General features: G+C 42.4%; 1 protein-coding gene across 5 annotated transcripts in view; it reads right to left on the bottom strand.

The window, feature by feature from the left end:
• Positions 1-1978: 1978 nt before the first annotated feature.
• ERG (ETS transcription factor ERG) overlaps positions 1979-19488 on the bottom strand; it is a 248054-nt gene continuing 230544 nt past the window's right edge. For all 5 annotated transcript variants that reach the window (XM_073617215.1, XM_073617217.1, XM_073617218.1 and 2 more), the window contains 4 exons: positions 16635-16697; positions 10181-10234; positions 8485-8532; positions 1979-2844 (listed from right to left, as the gene is read on the bottom strand). In XM_073617215.1, coding sequence (XP_073473316.1) covers positions 2324-2844; positions 8485-8532; positions 10181-10234; positions 16635-16697 — 686 coding nt within the window. In that variant the 3' untranslated portion in view covers positions 1979-2323. The remainder of the gene's footprint in view (positions 2845-8484; positions 8533-10180; positions 10235-16634; positions 16698-19488) is intronic.

The raw sequence follows: 19488 nt of genomic DNA on the forward strand, positions 1-19488 counted from the left end.
GTAGCATGACACAAGACACGGTAAGTCAGTAATGTGGAAAGATCATCTACAGTAAGGCCACAGGCAATTTTAGTGGCCAGTCCTTGCCCTTCTGGACACAGTTACAGCTTCTTTAAAGAGGAATGAGCGGCAATTAGCACATAAAGATAAAACAGAACTTCCATAAGAAACTGCCCAATGATGCAGATTTCATTGCTCCTTTCTTTATGACCATATGGTAATTGTCTCAGTTACCTCTGAACAAACACAAGACCATAGAGCAGAGATTCTACAGAAGCAGTTTTTAAGGAATGGCTTACATGTTTTTCAAGGGAAGACTTTAGTTGAAACCTGCAGTCTACTGGGAAAGAGAAAATATTATAAATTGAAGTATTACATAAATCAAAATTAAGGATAAAATTAAGGATAATTTTGGACCTCAAATGAAACCTTTTTGCCTTCCTGTTTTTTTATAGTGAGAGTTAAAAAATAGTAAAACTGTATATCATTTTACCTACTTAAATTTCTAATATCACATCACACTATTTATTTGGTCTTGGGCTTCACTAAGTTGTTGAAAGTGTTTTTTTTCTTCAGTAAATTGAATGTATATTCCCAAATTCCACAGATACATGTTTAAAAAAAATTAGATGGACATCTTGGTCAATATAAAATAAAAACGCATAATGCAAACTACAGTCTACATCTGAATTGCCATGCTAGGCCAAGCTTATTGTATTGCATAAAAACTGCATTTCTAAGTACTAATGGTTCATATTGTAAACATCAAGCATACAGAGTTTTAATTCAAGGCCACAACTTTTTTTTTTTTTTTTTTTGTCTTAAAGTTTCAACGTGTCCCTTCTGTGTTTCTTTGGTTGGCCGAGCTCAACTCGTAGTGTATAAATGCATAACTTATATAATTATATAAAAATGAAAAATACCATTGACTTGTATACTTCAACCTGACGAACGCACAGCGTTCGCGACTCAAATAAAACTGGCGCCTGCTTATAAAAACAACAACAACAAAAGTTCAGATTGTAGCAATGAGGGAACTTACTTAATATTCAATCCAAAATCCCTCAAACAGAGATTACAATAAAAAATGTGTACAAAATCCACCCTGAGAGCTTTGGCAATAAAATTGGAGAAGGTTGATCGGATTCCACCAACGAGTATTGCTTCCAATATCAGTGCCATATTAAATTCTTGCTGCCATGGGCAACACATTGAAAAAAAAATGTTACATTTAGCAATGACTAGATGTGAACTGCGATAGATGTATTTTTTAGATGTGCTAAAATTTGACCGTCATTCTGCACTCGATATGTGTATAAATGGACCTGGCCTTTTAAAAAAATGAAAATAATTCTGGTTGTTTCCACTTCTCTTAAATCAGCCATTGCATCTCTGAAAAAAAAGTTGGGTGTTGTGTATTGTACATTACAAACGAGGTCCTGATTTTTTTTTTTTTAAATATCAGACAATTCCAGTTTTATATCATTAAAGATAACTATTCTATTCTATACCATTTTAACTGTATCATTTTGTTCTCAGTAATACTGATGGCGGTATTAATACTGCTGTAACATTTCTCAAAGAAGTCTCAAAAACATATGTCCCTGTATTGTCAAGCCCTCTGTCGTTTCAACAGCTTTCCATGAACAAGACAAATTTTTCCATTTTTTCACCCTTCCCTTCGACATCTGCTTATAAACCTTCTTGAGCATAATTACTCTAGGCACTTTCTTTGTTCCACCAAAATGGCTCATACTTCTCTTTCAGATACATCAAGGAATGTAGGAAGTCTTCACAGTTTGCCAGAAAGTTTTTTTTTCCTCAAGTGAAATTTTGTCAAATTTTTGCCTTGACATTGTGTTACTGATACTACTTTTGTTTAGTTGATCCTGATTGTATACTTGTATTCTTAAATACAGGTAGTTTGCACTACAGAATTTATATTATGATAGTCCACACTTTTGTATATAGCATATAGTTTTCTTATTTACTTTTGTTTTTTTTTTTTGTTTTTTTTTACAAAAAGTTTATAAGGAAGATCTCACCGTAGTTTTCGGCAAATCTATCATAGACTTCGACTAGCAAAAGTCGAACCAAGAATACATATTGGTCCAATGCTGATGTCTCCTACGTTACATCTTTGGCATTTGAACTTCGTTAGTAAAATTTTGCGTCTTTACCCTCTAGAAAAAGTTTTGTGTTTTTGGCCTATCTGCCCCTTTTTTATGCACCGGTTTAAAAAAAAAGGCACTGGTAACTCATGATGATCACCTGGTAGAGTCCCCGGTGAATTGTAATCCACAGTAAAGTCTTTTCTTGGGATTTAGTAGTAACTTCCAAGATGAGATGACATGTGACTTGCCGGGAGTCGGCTACTGGGATAAATACTTCCGGTTGGAGAATTCCAATAAGGGTTTGGAGCTGCAAAAAAACTGGATGATGTCACAGGTAAAGCTGGAGGATGAGGAGCAACAAAGTTCATCTTCTGAGGGTGCGTGTGATAAGAACTCATGTATGGAAGTTCGGAAGGATACTTGTACATTGTTGATTCTGGAGGATGTGGTTGAAGGGCTTGAGCAATCCCATGAAAGTCAAACTTATAAGCATAGCGCTTGCCATGGACTTTAGTCATAATATTCTTATCGTAGTAGTAGCGAAGTGCACGGCTGAGCTTGTCATAGTTCATGTTAGGTTTACTCTTCCTTTCTCCCCAACGTCTTGCCACTTCATCTGGGTCGGTCATCTTAAACTCTCCGTTCGTTCCTTCCCAAGTAATGCAGTTGGAATTGGAGCTGTCTGAGAGAAGTTCCAGAAGAAACTGCCACAGCTGGATTTGTCCGCTGCCTAAAACAATAATATTACAAAGTGATGTAGAAGAACATGAGATCATTTCAGGTACAGGTATCAGACAGGTATTGTCGCCCGGTGTCCTCCATTGCTAGGACACAGGTGACTATTGCTGCCTAGCATCCTCAGCTGCAAGGATGTAGGTGTCTTACTTTTTGCCACCTACAGCATGGCCACATACAGCAATTGACTTGCATTGGCAGCTGTACAGGCACAGCAAAGTTCTGGGAATTTTACACCACAGTACACAGGAGCTGGTAAGCATCTGTGTGCACAAGACCTTATTGTCTTTTACTGCACTATAGGATCAAGATATTCCTCTGGGCAATGATTCTTTCATGCCTATAGGTACACTTTATGGTCAAAAGCTTGTGCACACCTGAACATCACACTTATATGGGCTTTCCAAAACTATTCTCATTATTATAGATTCCCCCGCCCTTCTTCAATTTGTGGCCAAAACCAGTTTCTACTCTACTGGGAAGTCTTTCCACAAGGAATTGTGGGTTTGTGCTCAAGGAAAATTTCAGCCAAAAGAAAACTTATGAGGTCTGTTAATGATGTTTGATGAGAAGACTTGGCTTCCAATTGATTCAGTGCATCCCAAAGGTGTTCAGTAGGACTGAGGTCAGGGATTTGTGCAGGCCACTTGAGTTCCTCCACACCAAACTCATCAAAACATATCTTTGTGGGCTTGGCTTTGTGCATGGGGGTGCACTCATGCTGGAACAGGGAAGGGCCTTCTCCAAACTGTTCCTTACAAACTTCGAAGTATACAATTGTCTAAACAAAGATACTTTGTATTCTGCAGCATTAACAGGACCCTTCATTGCAAAAATCGAAACTCAATCATTTGAACAGGTCAGGTTCCACAAACTCTTGATCATATTGTGTACCTTTAGATCTATCAGTAGAAAGGGGCTTCATAAAAAAATATCTTAAAGCAAAATGCAGTCTGCTCATGGTTTGCTTTGATTTCCCCTCCCCAGCAGCACATTATTACCTTTTTAACTTTTTCCTTGCTCCTATACTAAAATGACTCAGAGCTTACACAAGGCTGAGGATTCTCTCCTTGCTTTCTCCACGTAACAGCACCTGGCCAATCACCAAGCACCAGTGATGTCACAGGAGAGGAAGAGGAGTGAGTCACATGCTCCTATATACCCAAAAGTATTTACATTTTTTTAATGGCCATATAGTTACAAGGATAGTTAGATGTGAAACCTCTCCAAGTTTAGTTTTTAGTAGTGCCCATTCACAAAATGACCATCTGATCTGACCCAAAAAAAAATAAAACAGGTCAAGCAACTTTCATCCCATGTCTATGGGTTCCCTAAGTTGCAGTATGAAATATGTTGATTTACACTAATGCCTCGTACACACGGTCGGATTTTCCTAAGGAAAATGTTCGATGGGAGCTTTTTGACGTAAATTCCGACCGTGTGTAGGCTCCATCAGACATTTTCCATCGGAATTTCGCTCGCACAAAATTTGAGATCTGGTTCTCAAATTTTCTAACAACAAAATCCGTTGTCGGAAATTCCGATCAGGTGTAGACAATTCCGACGCACAAACTTCCACGCATGCTCGGAATCAAGCAGAAGACCCGCACTGGCTATTGAACTTCATTTTTCTCGGCTTGTCGCACGTGTTGTACGTCACCGCGTTCTTGACGTTCGCAATTTCCGACCAACTTTGTGTGACTGTGTGTATGCAAGACAAGTTTGAGCCAACAGCCTTCGGAAAAAATCCATGGATTTTGTTGTCGGAATGTCCGATCAATGTCCGATCGTGTGTACGGAGCTTAAGACTTTCTAGGGGAAGATAACACACCTGAGAGAGAGAGCCACAGTAGACTGAATTTATATCCTCTTAAGAGTTCCAGCTACCAGTCTGAGGCAGACTTCAGGCAAGTATGAATCTAGGTGGTGGCTACAAAGAGACAATTCTCATTCTTTGTAAGAATGCATTGGTAGCTAAGGTCTGTAGGAAGCTGCTACAGTGTGATCATGTTGGCTAAAACACATGACACAGTGTGGCCCCACTATCTTGGGTCAAAGTGGCTTTACCATATTAGGTCAATGTAATTTGACCTACAATGGTCAATAAAGTCATGAGCATTTCCCACCCTTTTCTGTGTGTGGGGTATGTGAAATTTCCCTGATTGGCCCAGCATTGATAGCTTAATTCTCTGTGCGGCAGAATGTACCCAAGCTCATCACTAACTGATGCTGTTGACACAAGCCCAAGGCCCATCAACACATACTCTATTTTTGGCACATAAAGCTATTTGACATCTGTAGACTACAGCTGCACATTTTCTCCAGTCTTCTGTAATTTAACCCCATCGTTTTCTGTGCAGTGAGAGCGTTAACAAAACTTCTCTAGACTCTATGTTAATCACTATTAATTGCATGCAGATATCAGATGGTTTCATTTTATTGAATACCGATTCTTTTTCTCATTGTCATACCAGGTTAACAGTCCATCTGAACTGCATTAGCATTTGCTGTGTTTCAGCACATTCAGTATATTCACCCTTTCCAAGAGCATTCCTCAAAACTGCTTTTAATAAAAGACTTGGGCTGCGGATATTGTTATTTATCCAGAGAAGAGAAAAAAGGGAAAGATCCATTTAGTGGTGGTAGCCTGGGGGCTGCAGACGCAAAGGGTAGGTGAGGTCATGGGAGTCAATCAGCAACAGCAGGTAGTTGAGTAGAGTGGCCAACGGGTTAACAGGTGAATTGTTAAATGCAGCTTTCTGTAAGGTGTAAGTATAAGTTCCTAAACACACAGGAAATATTTAAAATGTATGCTAACCCTAACAATGAACTTCTCTTAATTGTTCCCTTTTGGTCTCTTAAATATACCATTGAAAGTGTTGTGTTATCTATGTTCAATACAGTAAATGCAAAATCAGAGCCATCTTATGTCCATTTCACTATGACTGTGGTATCTCAAGCACTATAATCAGCTTGGCCAAGCTCACCTCCTTAAACTACAAACCACTTCCCTTTTATTGTGTGGAGGAGGAGGGGGAAGTAATCTGTAGTTTAGAAAAAGACAACTGGGCTGGGGCTGACACCATTCCTTGTTATATCAGTCCAAAAAGCACAGAAAAAAATGTTTCAGGTGGATTTTGGCACTTATACCCATCCACTAGGGCCAATGTTGGTTTGATTCGTCTTGCCATCATAAAAGTACCAAGAAAAAGAAAGATTAACTAGACTGTGCAAAAGGTCTTCATAGTTTACTAACCCCTTCCCACCCCTCCCTGGTAGCCCTATAAGTGGGTCTTAACCCCGGGAGGTGGGATGGACTTTTTGATCATGTTATCACTGGGATTGGCAGTCATAGTGGTCATATGATTGGAAGCCCATCCCACTGGCCTCTGATCATAAATAGAGAATGGGAGCAGTCCATGGTCACTGTGCACTCTCAGCACAGAAGTTTTAGAGCCCTGTGGATGTATATGTGCAGTAAGTGGACATTAAGGCCCATCCGACCTGCTGCTGCACATATGCTTTACTTGGTTGGCAAGATCCGTAACGTAGTTATATTACCTGTTGATTCTGACAGTTTTACACTTCCTGTAACCAGCCAAGCTGTCCAGCAAAAGTTAGAGGTGATTTTGGTGTATTATGGTGTAAACCATATTGCTGAGGTTAGCTTTTATTTATATGATTTAAACTTTTTTTTTTTTTTTAATGGAAAAAAGATTGTTGCTATAACTGCCTAAAGAGTATTAGCTCACTTTAACCTATGGGGGCTATTATGAAAAAAAATTCTGGCTGACTGCCACATGTATTTGCCCATCCGTCATGAATTCTGACCGTATTTTGCTTAATGCCTTGATTTCCTAAAATTTACAGGTCCATCTAGTGGGGATAATGTGGTAGTTTTCTTTAAAGCGGAGTTCTACCCAAAAGTGGAAGCTCCGCTTATCTGCTTCCTCCTCCCCTCCGGTGCCACATTTGGCACCTTTCGGGAGGGAGCAGGTACCTGTTTTGACAGGTACCAGTCCCCACTTTCAAGAGATCTCGTTGGGTTGAGATCACTCGGAAGTTTGACCCCCCTCCTCCTTCCCCCGCTGCCAGCCATTCTAAAAAAAGCACAACGCGCTTTGTGAATGAGCAGTAGGGAACCGGCTGTGAAGCTGCATGGCTTCACTTCAGGTTTCTCTTACAACGAATGGACACGAATGGACACCAGAGAACCGATAGGAAAAAAATTGGCTGGGGTCCCAACATCGCTGGATTCCAGGACAGGTAAGTGTCCTAATATTAAAAGTCAGCAGCTGACTTAAAATTTTTTGCTGGGGCGGAACTCCGCTTTAACCGCTTGCCAACCAGCCACCGCAGTTATACTGCGGCAGGTTGGCTCGGCTGCGCAAATCGCCACACTGGTACGGCGGGTCACTTTAATGGCTATAGCAGGAGCCGATGCACTGGCTGGCAGCCGCAATGTCCGCTGGCCGCCTGTGATCGCTGCCCAGATAGCCAGAACGGGGATCTGTCAATGTAAACAAACAGATTCCCGTTCTGACAGGGGAGTAGAGAGAGATTGTCTGTTCCTAGGGATCAGGAACAGTGATCTCTCTCTACTCCCTGTCAGTCCCATCCCCCCACAGTTAGAAACACCTCCCTAGGGCACACACTTAACCCCTTCATCGCCCCATAGTGTTAACCCCTCATTTATACAGCAATCAGTGACTATTTTTAGCTCTGATCACTGTAATAATGTCACTGGTCCCAAAAATGTGTCAAAAGTGTCCGATCTGTCCGCCACAATGTCGCAGTCCTGCTAAAAATCGCTAATTACCGCCATCACTAGTAAAAAAAAAAAAATTAATAATAATAATGCCATAAATATATCCCCTATTTTGCAGACGCTATAACTTTTGCGCAAACCAATCAATATACGCTTATTGCGAATTTTTTTTTACCAAAAATATGTACAATACAGATTGGCCTAAACTGATGAAGAAATTCGTTTTTTTTATTAGTTTTTTTTGGATATTTATTATAGCAAAAAAGTAAAAAATATTGTTTTTCTTTTTTTCAAAATTGTCGGTCCTTTTTTATTTATAGTGCAAAAAATAAAAACCGCAGAGGTGATCAAATACCACCAAAAGAAAGCTCAATTTGTGGGGAAAAAAGGACATAGATTTTGTTTTGGTATTGCCGTGGTATAGCCGCGCTGTCCCATTGATTTCAATGGGCAGGAGCGGTGAAGGAGCGGTGAATACACCGCTCCTTCACCGCTCCAAAAAAGTGGTTTGCAGGACTTTTTTCACCGTCCTGCCTGCGCACCGCTTCAGTGTGAAAGCCCTCGGGCTTTCACACTGAACAAACAGCGGAGGCTGTTTAGGGGCGGTTTGCAGGCGGTATTTTTAGCGCAATACCGCCTGCAAACTGCCCCAGTGTGAAAGGGGTCTAACTGTAGTAAGACCATCATTCTTTGATTAAGTTTCTGTTTTTATGTAAATTGTAGCTTTGCTACAGCTGTAATAACTTCTATTTTAGTTTATATTTCTACGTAAACTGTAGTTTTGTTATAGCTTTCATATATTAGATTTTATCCTGACATGCAAGATTAGTAACAGTCAAAGAGCCTGTTGATGTTTTGTCTCCTTACCTGGATTCGCAAGGCGACTGCTTGTTGGGCCAAGAATCTGATAAGGATCTAAAATAAAAAATAAGAGAAATCATAAATATTTCATCCAGCAATTTAACTCAATTTATGTTCATTTCCTTGTACTGCATTGTCACAATTCTGGATAAAAAGACATTAAAAAATATTGGGGTTGATTTACTAAAACTGGAGAGTGCAAAATCTAGTGCAGCATCCAGGTTTTGTTTTTGTCAAAACTTAATTGAACAAGCTGAAGTTAAAAGGCGATTGGCTACCATGAACAGCTGCACCAAAATGTGCACGCTCCAGTTTTAATAAATAAAAAATTGTTAGTTGTCAGAAGGTGGTCCTTATCCAAGTTTTAATTTTTTATTCATTTGTGTTCTCATTTTTTTTAATACAAGCAGCACAACATCTATAATTTCTGCAAATTTGCTTTCCTATCTGTTTTATGGTGTTAAAACGTATGTATAGATGTTAACTTTTAAAATACTAAATAAAAATGTTAATTTAAAATAACTGTATCGTTTGATGGGTACATCAAAAGTCTGTTTTTTTTCTTGAGATCTTATATGTAGGGAAGGGTTAAAACCCCATCAGGTTATTTGTTGATATCTATGTCCTGCTGGGGAGATTTTCCATCACTTCCTGTCTTGGAGATATAACATGAACTAAGAGTAAATCTCCCAATTTAGTTGCCAGTAGAACATTTGTATCCATTAAAACAGGGGTAGGCAACCTCGGCACTCCAGCTGTGGTAAAACTACAAATCCCATCATGCCTCTGCCTCTAGGAGTCATGCCTGTGGTTGTCAGGGTCTTGCAATGTCTCATGGGACTTGTACTGTCACACCAGACGGAGGGCCGAGGTTGCCTACCCCTGCATTAGAAGATTTCTGCTTACCTCTTGCTCTGGTGACAACCCTTGACAATGTTCACCAAGACAAATTGCGGGTTAAGGGAAGCAATAAAAACGTGATAAAGGGTCTAACCCTTCCCTTGCTCTATTCAAAACTAACAAAAAATATTGACTTTATATATATTTTAATAACATTTTGCCAAAAGGGACTGTGATAAACCTGCTACAATAGCATCACAAGTGCCTGTCCTCACATGGTTCAGGTACAAAGCCACAGGCCACAGCTTGCAAAAGTAAGTTCAAACTGATATTTCTATTGCGTTACAAGCCCTGTCTCTGTTCTATGAGCAAAATGAACCTGTCATGAATGTAAAAATTAACAGGTAATAATGAATATTTATTTAAAATTATAGATAAGCCTAACTTTATCTATTCTTAAAATGTTTCAGCCTCTCTTCTCCTACCTACCCTACCCTGTTCCAGTCACATGATTCTGCAGCTCTGACCCCCTGTGTCAATAAGTAGCTGCTGTAGGGGAGAGGAGGGAGCGCTGGGCCATGAGAGCATGGCTCCCAGAATCGACAGTTGTTGTTGAGCATTCCCTTACAGTGCTGAAGGATCACATGACCAACCCGGAGTGGATTAAAAATGGGTAAGTACACAGATCTTTTTTATACAGGTTAGGCAGGATAGGTAGGAGGAAGGGGAACATAACATTTTTAAGAATAGTTATAATTAGTGTTTTCCTCCACTTAAAAATTCAACCAGATGACCTCTCAAACATAAACCCTTTTGTGATGGGAAATAACAAAGGTTGCATCTTAATCATAATCTTAATTACCTAGCTGGGGTCTTTGATCTTCTGTTTTTGGCACTACGGTGGGTGCTTGTGAACCTGAAAAACAAAATAATTACTCAGCGCTATATAAACACATTTATTGAAGGTTTCATAGGGTGTGGATTCATGCTGCAATTGACACTTTGTTTATTACAGCTTATTGTGCGGGGCACAGTTGGAACCTTAGCTGGGGTGCATGGCTCATGGGTTCTCCAATAGCTTTCCTTGCCTGTTAAAGTATATATAAAGCCAAGACTTTTTTACATCTTTTGATGAAGTAGAGAAAGGTTGAAACTCTTTTTTGCATTCTTTGTCCCATTCAGATCTCCCTTTCACTTCCTGTCCAGCAAACACAACTGGCAAAGAGTTCATTGACAGACACAGCGCTCCATTACTCAGAACCATAGGGTTATATCGCCGCCTACAGGAGTAGGACACTAGGCAGAAAAAAGACTTGGCTACACCTATGGGCAGTCCTAGGTGATATACACCCCCCCTCTCTGCTATAGGCCTTCAGTTTAGTAACAAGCAGTGTCAGAAGCATCAAAACTCCTAAGAGGGGTGGGTCCTGTGTTTGTCAATGAACTCAGAGAAATTAATTTTACGGTAAGTCAAAAATCCCATTTCCTCTTTCGTTCATTGACAGACACAGCGCTCCATTATTCAGAACCATAGGGACGTCCCAAAGCAGTGCCAAACATGAGGGGTGGGACAGCAAAAAAATCCCAAGGCTAACACAAGAGCCAACCAGGTACAGGAGCTCAACACAGAAACAAACTGGAGCCCAACCTGAACAATACCCCTTCAAGAGGGAATAGACCCTCTAAACAGCAGCCTGCAACACCTTGCGGCCAAAAGAAGCATCCTCAGATGCCAGCACAACCACGTTGTAGAATTTTATGAAAGTGTACACCGACGACCAAGTGGCTTCCTTGAAAACCAGCGCAGCTGACGCCTGATGATGGAAGGCCCAAGAAGCAATAAGTAGCCAAGTAGAATAAGTCGTAACAGGGAAAGGAGGAACCCAACCCCTGATAGAATAGAATAGAGTCATCGTCTGTCTGAGCCATCTAGAAAGGTTGCAGAAGAAGCAGACAGACCCTTTTTTGGCCCGTCCGTGATCACAAACAATGAGTCTGATCTCCTGATCTTGTGACTGGCAAATACCCCCGAATCGCCCAAACACATCCAGGGCATGTAAGGTAAATCCCTTAGGACATTTTGACCTGGGGCACAGGGAAGGCAATGCAACGTCCTTAATCAAAAGGAATCAGAGGAGGGAACCACGGACAAGGGCGAAGGGACAAGGGCGAAGAACCACTTCAGGTGACAGCAACCAAAAAAGTCACCTTCTGGGACAGAGCAAGCAGAAGAACCTCCCGAATATTTTCAAAGGGAGGCTCTTGTAGAACCAAACGCACCAAGAGTAGATACAACGGCGGTAAAAGCGACTGCACCGGTGGAAGCAGATGTAAAACCAGTTGATTAAAAGTATGTACCAGGGAGTGCGAGACCAGGGAACGCCAAAGAAAACTGCCAAGGCCGACACCTGGCCCTTGATGGTACTCAAGACCAAGTTCTGCTTAACCCCCCCGTGAAGGAAGGTCGAAATCTGAAAGTACAAGGGTAAGTGGCAAGTGCCTCACACTAGGATATGTATGCTATCCCTGTCCGGTGGTAAATCTTCCCAAAGGAAGGCTTCCTAGCCTTCAGCAGCGTCATAACTTCAGCACCTGGCTCATAACATCCAGGCCTTCAAAAACCAGCGACTGAAGCAGGATGGAAGATCGGCCCTTGGGACAGTAGAACCTCCCTGAGAGGCAGTCGCCAAGGGACATCAGCAACCAAGCGCACCAGGTCAGCGTACCAAGACCGACAAGACCATCCGGGTCCACTAGAATGACCAGGATCCCTTCGCAAAAGCCGCGGCAGAATCTTGAGAGGAGGAGAGGCGTAGATCCAACTATACCAGCCCCACAGGGCCACCAGAGCGTCTGCAGTGACCACCAGAGGAGCCCCTGACCTTGCCGAAACCTCAGCACTGTTCTGTTAAGCCGAGACGCCAACAGGTCTACCTCAGGAGTGCCCCATCGGAGACATATCTGATGAAACTTGTCCTGGTGAAGGAACCACCCCGTGGACCAACACTAGCCGACTGAGGCAACCGCCTGCCATTTTTCCAGTCCTAGAATGCAGGAGGAGAGGGCCGGAATAAGGCATTCTGCCCACCGGAGGATGCTGGCTACTGTCAGGGCTGCCAATACACTCTTTGTTCCACCCCGGTGATTGACATAGACCACCGCTGTGGCATTGTCCGACTGGATCCATACACGGAGCCCCCGAAGTCGACCTCCATGATCCATACATAGTCTGATCGCTCGAAGTCCCAAGATATCGATCGGCAGTCCGGATTCCTCCAGTGTCCAACGACCCTGAGCAGAACCCAGTCCCAGGACACAGACTGGCAGACTGGCATTGGTGGTGACCACTGTCCAATACAAGGGGAGAAAGGATGTGCCCTGCCGAAATCCCGGAGAGCCAAGCCACCAGACCAGGGACCCCCGGTTTTCTGGCTCAGCCAAATCTGATAACCCAGAGACCTCGGGCACTTTACGCCAGGATCTCACTTGAAAGGAGCTTGTATTGAAGTTCCTCCAAGGTAGATACCATCAGGCCCAACACCCACATGCAGGACCACAGGGAGGCCCACCTGCGAGACAACGGTAGTTGAAACGCAGCAACCAACTTCTGGAGTTTGTCCAGAGGAAGAAACACTCTGGCCAGAGATGAAACCAGAGTCAGGCCCAGATAATCCAATTTTCTGGAAGGAGCTGGAGCAGACTTTAGGTAGTATAGAAGCCAACTGAAAACTGAGGTCTGTATAGCAAGCTACGTCGCCCCTCAGGGTAGTCGAGGACTCTGCTCGCAGAAAAAGATCGTCCAAGCAGCCCAGGACCGCAATCCGGAAACCGCTGACGTAACCATGCCAGAACTGGGACCAACACCTTTGTGAGTATGCGAGGGGTGGAGGCGAGACCAAGAGTCAACACCGCAAGCTGAAAATGTTCTTTTCCCACAGTAAAATGGAGGAAGTGTTGGTGTCAGGCACATATTGGAGTGCATAAATAAGCATCTGTGATGTCGATAGAAGCCCAAAAGTCCCCATGATGAAGGGATGCCACCAGCGTGAGGATGGACTCCATTCTGACCTTCTGTACCCACTGCAACCTGGACAAGCACACCCTGAAGCAACAGGGCTTGCACAGCCCCAAGGAGAACTGCCAACAGTCCGGTGACAGATGCCAAATGGAAGGAAAAAACCCTTTTCGGGGTTCAAGGCCAAAATGGTCCCAAAATAGCGCCAAAAGTGTCCGATGTGTCCGCCATAATGTCGCAGTCACGATAAAAATCGCTGATCGCCGCCAAAAAAAATTATTAATAAAAATGCCATAAAACTATCCGCTATTTTGTAGACGCTATAACTTTTGCGCAAACCAATCAATAAACGCTTATTGTGATTTTTTTTTACCAAAAATATGTAGAAGAATACATATCGGCCTAAACTGAGGAAAAAAAATGTTTTTTTATATAATTTTGGCGGATATTTATTATAGCAAAAAGTAAAAAATTGTCAAAATTGTCGCTCTTTATTTGTTTATAGCGCAAAAAAAAAAAAACGCAGAGGTGATTAAATACCACCAAAAGAAAGCTCTATATGTGGGGAAAAAAGGACATCAATTTTGTTTGGGAGCCACGTCGCACGACTGCACAATTGTCAGTTAAAGCGGCCCAGTGCCGAATCGCAAAAAGTGCTCTGGTCTTTGGCCAGCCAAATGGTCCAGGGGTGAAGTGGTTAAAAAGCAAAAACAAAAAATTACCAAGACCAGAGATCCCAGCAGGGAACTAGGTCCTTACTCCTGACTAGGCAGAAAAAACTGAAGGCCTATAGCAGAGAGGTGGGTGTATAGGCCATAGGCGTAGCCAAGTCTTTTTTCTGCCTAGTGTCCTACTCCTGTAGGGGGCGATATAACCCTATGGTTCTGAATACTGGAGCGCTGTGTCTGTCAATAAATGAAAGAGAAATCCCTCTTTGACAATTGTCACCAGAACAGGTGTCCCCATTGGAAGATTTGTCCACTATTCCTGTTCTGGCAATAACTCAAAATTTCAGATTGTCCATTGGAATTGGGTAATCCCGAACCCTTACCCCAATTAAAAAAAAATTTTGGCTTTAGATATACTTTTCCGGCCCCATTAACACCTAAGCATTTGAAGCTCAAAGCTACAAAACTCTCAACAAATAAAATCCATGTTTAAATGGTGGACGTTCAATGTAGCTTGATTCCTGAGGCTCCAAAAGGCACACAAGCTATATTTGAAGCAGTATTGTAGACAATTCGCCATGAAAGAAATATATGTGGGCTGCCGTTGATGGCCTACATTGGAAAATGGTGAATACTTGGCTGGTTCTGGATTTTATAGTCCTGATTCACCTATTTGGAATAAGCCTGCAGTATATGAACAACAAGGAAAAGTTGGAGTTCCTCTTCTCTACACTTGCTCTTAGTCTAAGTCTATGATATGAAACAAAAACAGTAAAATGTCCAGCGAGGCCCCATGTTTCTCTCATTACAGGCTTACCTAAAAGATCAAATCTGGGCAAATTGCAGCCCCAGGGCCACATCCGGCCCTTGGCTATCCCTATTCAGCCCATGCCTCCACTGTCAGCATGATTCTCTGAGCCTATCAGCTTCTACTCTGAGGAAGCAGACAGTCTCAGAGAGGCATGTTGACAGATGTCTGTGTGGAAAGCTGCAAGACCTGGAAAAAGAGAGACTGAGGAGCTGATCGGTACTGCAGGGAGACTCGGTTCTGGTGGGATAGTGTTGCCTAAGAGATGTTCCAACTTTTTCCTGCCGCTCTGCTACCTGGGCAAGTTCTTTGTGTTTAGCTGTTTGTCTGGAGTTCGACTGTAAATCTTGATTGTCCTATACCTGCAGCTCTATAAGTATATTTATGGTCAGTTTAGATGGGTGTTTGTAGTTTTCTGCTACCATTCATTTGAGATAGATTTTTGAAGGATCTGGAATGCAGCATTTGGATTGGAAGATGGAGCGTGGATCTGGTACTTATTGTTGGTTCTGTCATGCAGGATAATGGGATTTGTACAGGCAGCCAGTCCATCCATATTAGGTGTATTTATTCCACCAAATAGGCATTGGGAATACAACGTGAACACATAGTAATTGCAATTGGGAATCAAGCCATTGCATTCTGCCTCATCAACTGAAACTATAAATGATGGTGTGATTTTCATAGTTAAAAGCTTTATATATATATATATATGTAGCGCTGGTAGATTTTTATCTACCGCTGATAGGTAAATTTAGTGGGTCACTTATTATAGGAAGTTAGATTTGCATGCAGTTCCAGCTTGGATGACGTTGCATGCAGTTCCACATTGTGCCGGTGGGTGTCATTGTCACCATCGGCAGGTGTTGGAAAAGCAACGTGTTGAAGCGAATGAGTGCTCCTCTGTCCCGGAGACAACTCGGTGGAGGTGGTCCTCCGAGTTGCATTCTGGGAGAGGGTATTTATCGGACAGACGCCATGTTTTAGGGTTCGTTTTCAGCCACCTGCTGGCCCTCCTGGCTGACAGGTATGCACTAGGAATACCACCTCGTGGTCCTCCGTTCCGGAGACCCGCGTCGCTGTGGCGTGTGGGCCCAGAAGCCTGTCTGGGGTCTACCACAGCAGCAGAGGAACGGTCCTGAGCTGTCTTTCCTGAGTGAAGAAGCTGGACAACCGAGAAGATCCCAGGGGAGGACCCATCATGGAAGGATCATGCAGAGTGCTGGTCTGGAGAGGGGCCTGGTGACTCGGTTGGAGGACGCATTCTGAAGTAATCTTACAGTATAGTACTGCCGGGTTGGCTTAAAGGTTCAAGTACTGTATCTGACATACATCACAAACCAATACATCCTGTGGCAGAGGATCGTACGGGTTTTATTCGAGATAAGTCTGTGGGCGGCAGAGACTTTTGTTCGTGCTGCGTGCTGGCTGCTAGGAAAGTGAGAGATGTCTATCCAGGCGGGCAAAGATTAAATCCTACGAAAGGGGGACTATTCAATTACAAGTGTTCAATTGCAAAGAATGTTCTGAGGAAATACAACAGAAAGGTATTTGAGCTTTCCTGCAGCTTTCCTACTACCTCTTTCCTGCTACTTCCCTTGTTCGTTTTATTAAAGTATTGGAAAACCTACTCAAGTGTTTGGTGCTTATATCGTCCAGAGGTAAACTCAATGGAACCCTAGACCCGGTGCCGAGGTATCGAGAGTGAAGGTAACAAGCCCGCTTAACCCAGCAGCTCCACCGAGAGTTATTGCTATATATATATATATATATATATATATATATATATATATATATATATATACACACACTGTATATCACCTACCTTTTGACTGCGGTGTGGGATGATTGGGCCATGCAGATCTTCTTGTCTGCTCATAAGTTAAATCTATAAAGAAAGAATTATGCGCTTAGTGTGTGTGTGAATTGAATTAAATAAAATTACTAATTGACAGCAGCACTCACAACATTGTACACAACAACATCCAAGAACATAATAAAAAACATGTTGCGCTGTCTAGGGAAAATCAATTAAAATAGAAAGCAAAAAATGTTATGATAATATATCATATAATGAATTATATAAATATATGAGACACCAAAGTCCATATAATAATAAATTTAAAAATCCTTGAATTTAGTGCAACACCCAGTGCTTGAATAGATGAGGCAAAAATGTCTTCTTACCAGATCCAAAGACCTATCAAGGTCTATATTCGCATCTGTGAGCTTTATTACCCCTCACATTAGATGCGGATCATCTTCGCTTATCCAGCCTGATAAACCAAAGTGATCTTTTCATTGCGGACACTGTAAAGATTGCTCATATGTCCCCATGGTCAAGGAGTTTACAAATGTTGGGGATAGTAGGAGAGCTCAGGGTGGTGTGTTTTCAGCTTTGTAGCAGGTTTCACGGAAGTTAGAAGTTAATTGAAATATCCGGAGCTCAGGAGCTTTTAAAATAGCGCTGCTTTACTAGTGGCCAGCCAGACAGCAATGATGCTTAAAAGAGTTCCAGCGCATGTGCATGCAATAATGTCTGACAGCTACTCTCATCTATTATCTTTGATGTCTCATATATTTATACATAAGTTAAATCTGCAGAAGGAATAAATCAACTGTGACTTCTACCAAGTGAAAGACAAAGTGTCGTATATACAGAGAAAACAGCTTAACCCCTTGCCACCGCCGCACCCAACCTCCTACCCCCCTGCCGAGTGGAGGAAGCAGGCATCCTAATTATATGACCGCTGCAATTGGATGTCACAGCGGTCACATGATTGGAAGCTCCCAATCACAAGTATGCATAGAGAGTTGCCTGTGACATCTTATTTACTGTGCTGGGAGCACACAGCGAGCACCCTCTCAGCACAGAATGAGTTCACTGAAGCCATGTCATAACCACGTGCAATGCACACACGGTAGAGCGCCATTATAGGGTTACATCAGGCAGTGAGGGCTGTCAAATGCCCTCTGAAAAATTATCAGAATGCGAATAACTCTTTAGAAGGCAGCGGACTCCACCGAAAATGTGAAAGAGCACTTACATAGAAAGTGCACTTATAATGGTCATCTGTTATTCATATGCAAATTGTATAATGAAAAGCAACACCGAGTACCTGAAGACTCCTCTTGTGCAACTGATGTCAGTTCTCCTACATTATAGGCTTTACAGGGTATTAGGATTGTTGTCGACTGCAATCACTCCAATCCTAAGGCCTTTTTCACATGGATGCCTCCATTCCGTCTCAGCAAGGAAATCACAGACATATCCCCTGATGAGTCAGATCTGAATGGAAATGTATGCCACATATGTGACATCCATGTCCATTCTGATTCAATTCCATGCAATCCCTATGGGTGGCCAGATGTAAACGTATCTGTCTGTATCCATTTGCATCAATTCTTTTCTGTTCAGGTCTCCCAAATCAAACCTGGATACAAACTTGTTGGGTTTGGTCCAACCAACTTTAACAGACCCAAAAAAACAATAAAAAAAGCCAGTGTGAAGGGGCCTTAAGGATATAGTACAGTACTATCTTCACATGCACACAGATGTTCTATATATATAATTTGCCTCAACAGCCTTCCTAATGGGGGCCCTTTCCACCTCCAGGCTCCATAGCCGCTGAATGGACTACTACGGCTATATATACACCGCTGCCCCTAAGCTACTCTTTAGAGACCATCAGTTTTAGGAATGCATAGACATGGGAAGGCAGTTTGTCCACTCTGGCCATTATTGGCAACATCTAATTATTATGGGTAAATACTAACACAAACAGTTGACTGTTTTCAAGTGGTGTGATCATTGGACAGATTAGAAGGCTTGTTCCAATCATTATTGATCTCAACTTAAAAGTGGGTGCTAGCAACAAACTACAGCATGCTAACCACTTGCATCTCCTCTGCACATTTAAAGGTGTATGGAAAACTCTAGAATACTCTATAAATTTGTCATCCTGCGGATGGTCAAATCACACCCACCTGACTGTCCACTTGCCTATGGGGAACGCTCAGGAACACTCATTTTGTAGGAAGTCTGGATTCACTCAGGAACACCCATTTTCTAGAGAGAGTCCCAGGTAGGTAGGAGCCAGAAACAATTACATGAAGATTTTGCCTAAACAGTCGCCAGGAGTCTAATGCCCCGTACACACGGTCGGATTTTCCGACAGAAAATGTGTGATAGGACCTTGTTGTCGGAAATTCCGACCGTGTGTAGGCTCCATCACACATTTTCCATCGGATTTTCCGATCCACAAAGTTTGAGAGCAGGATATAAAATTTTCCGACAACAAAATCCGTTGTCGGAAATTCCGATCGTGTGTACACAAATCCGACGGACAAAGTGCCACGCGTGCTCAGAATAAATAAAGGGATGAAAGCTATTGGCCACTGCCCCGTTTATAGTCCCGACGTACGTGTTTTACGTCACCGCGTTTAGAACGATCGGATTTTCCGACAACTTTGTGTGACCGTGTGTATGCAAGACAAGTTTGAGCCAACATCCGTCGGAAAAAATCCTAGGATTTTGTTGTCGGAATGTCCGAACAAAGTCCAACCGTGTGTACGGGGCATTAGACTAGACCAAGCCCACCAGACAACATCTAGAAGTAAAATATCCTGTTTGTGTGGACCTAGCCTTGAACTAAAATTGAAATCAATTGAGAAAACAA

The sequence above is a fragment of the Aquarana catesbeiana genome, linkage group LG02, assembly GCF_042186555.1.
Source record: "Aquarana catesbeiana isolate 2022-GZ linkage group LG02, ASM4218655v1, whole genome shotgun sequence".
Taxonomy (NCBI): Eukaryota; Metazoa; Chordata; class Amphibia; order Anura; family Ranidae; genus Aquarana; species Aquarana catesbeiana.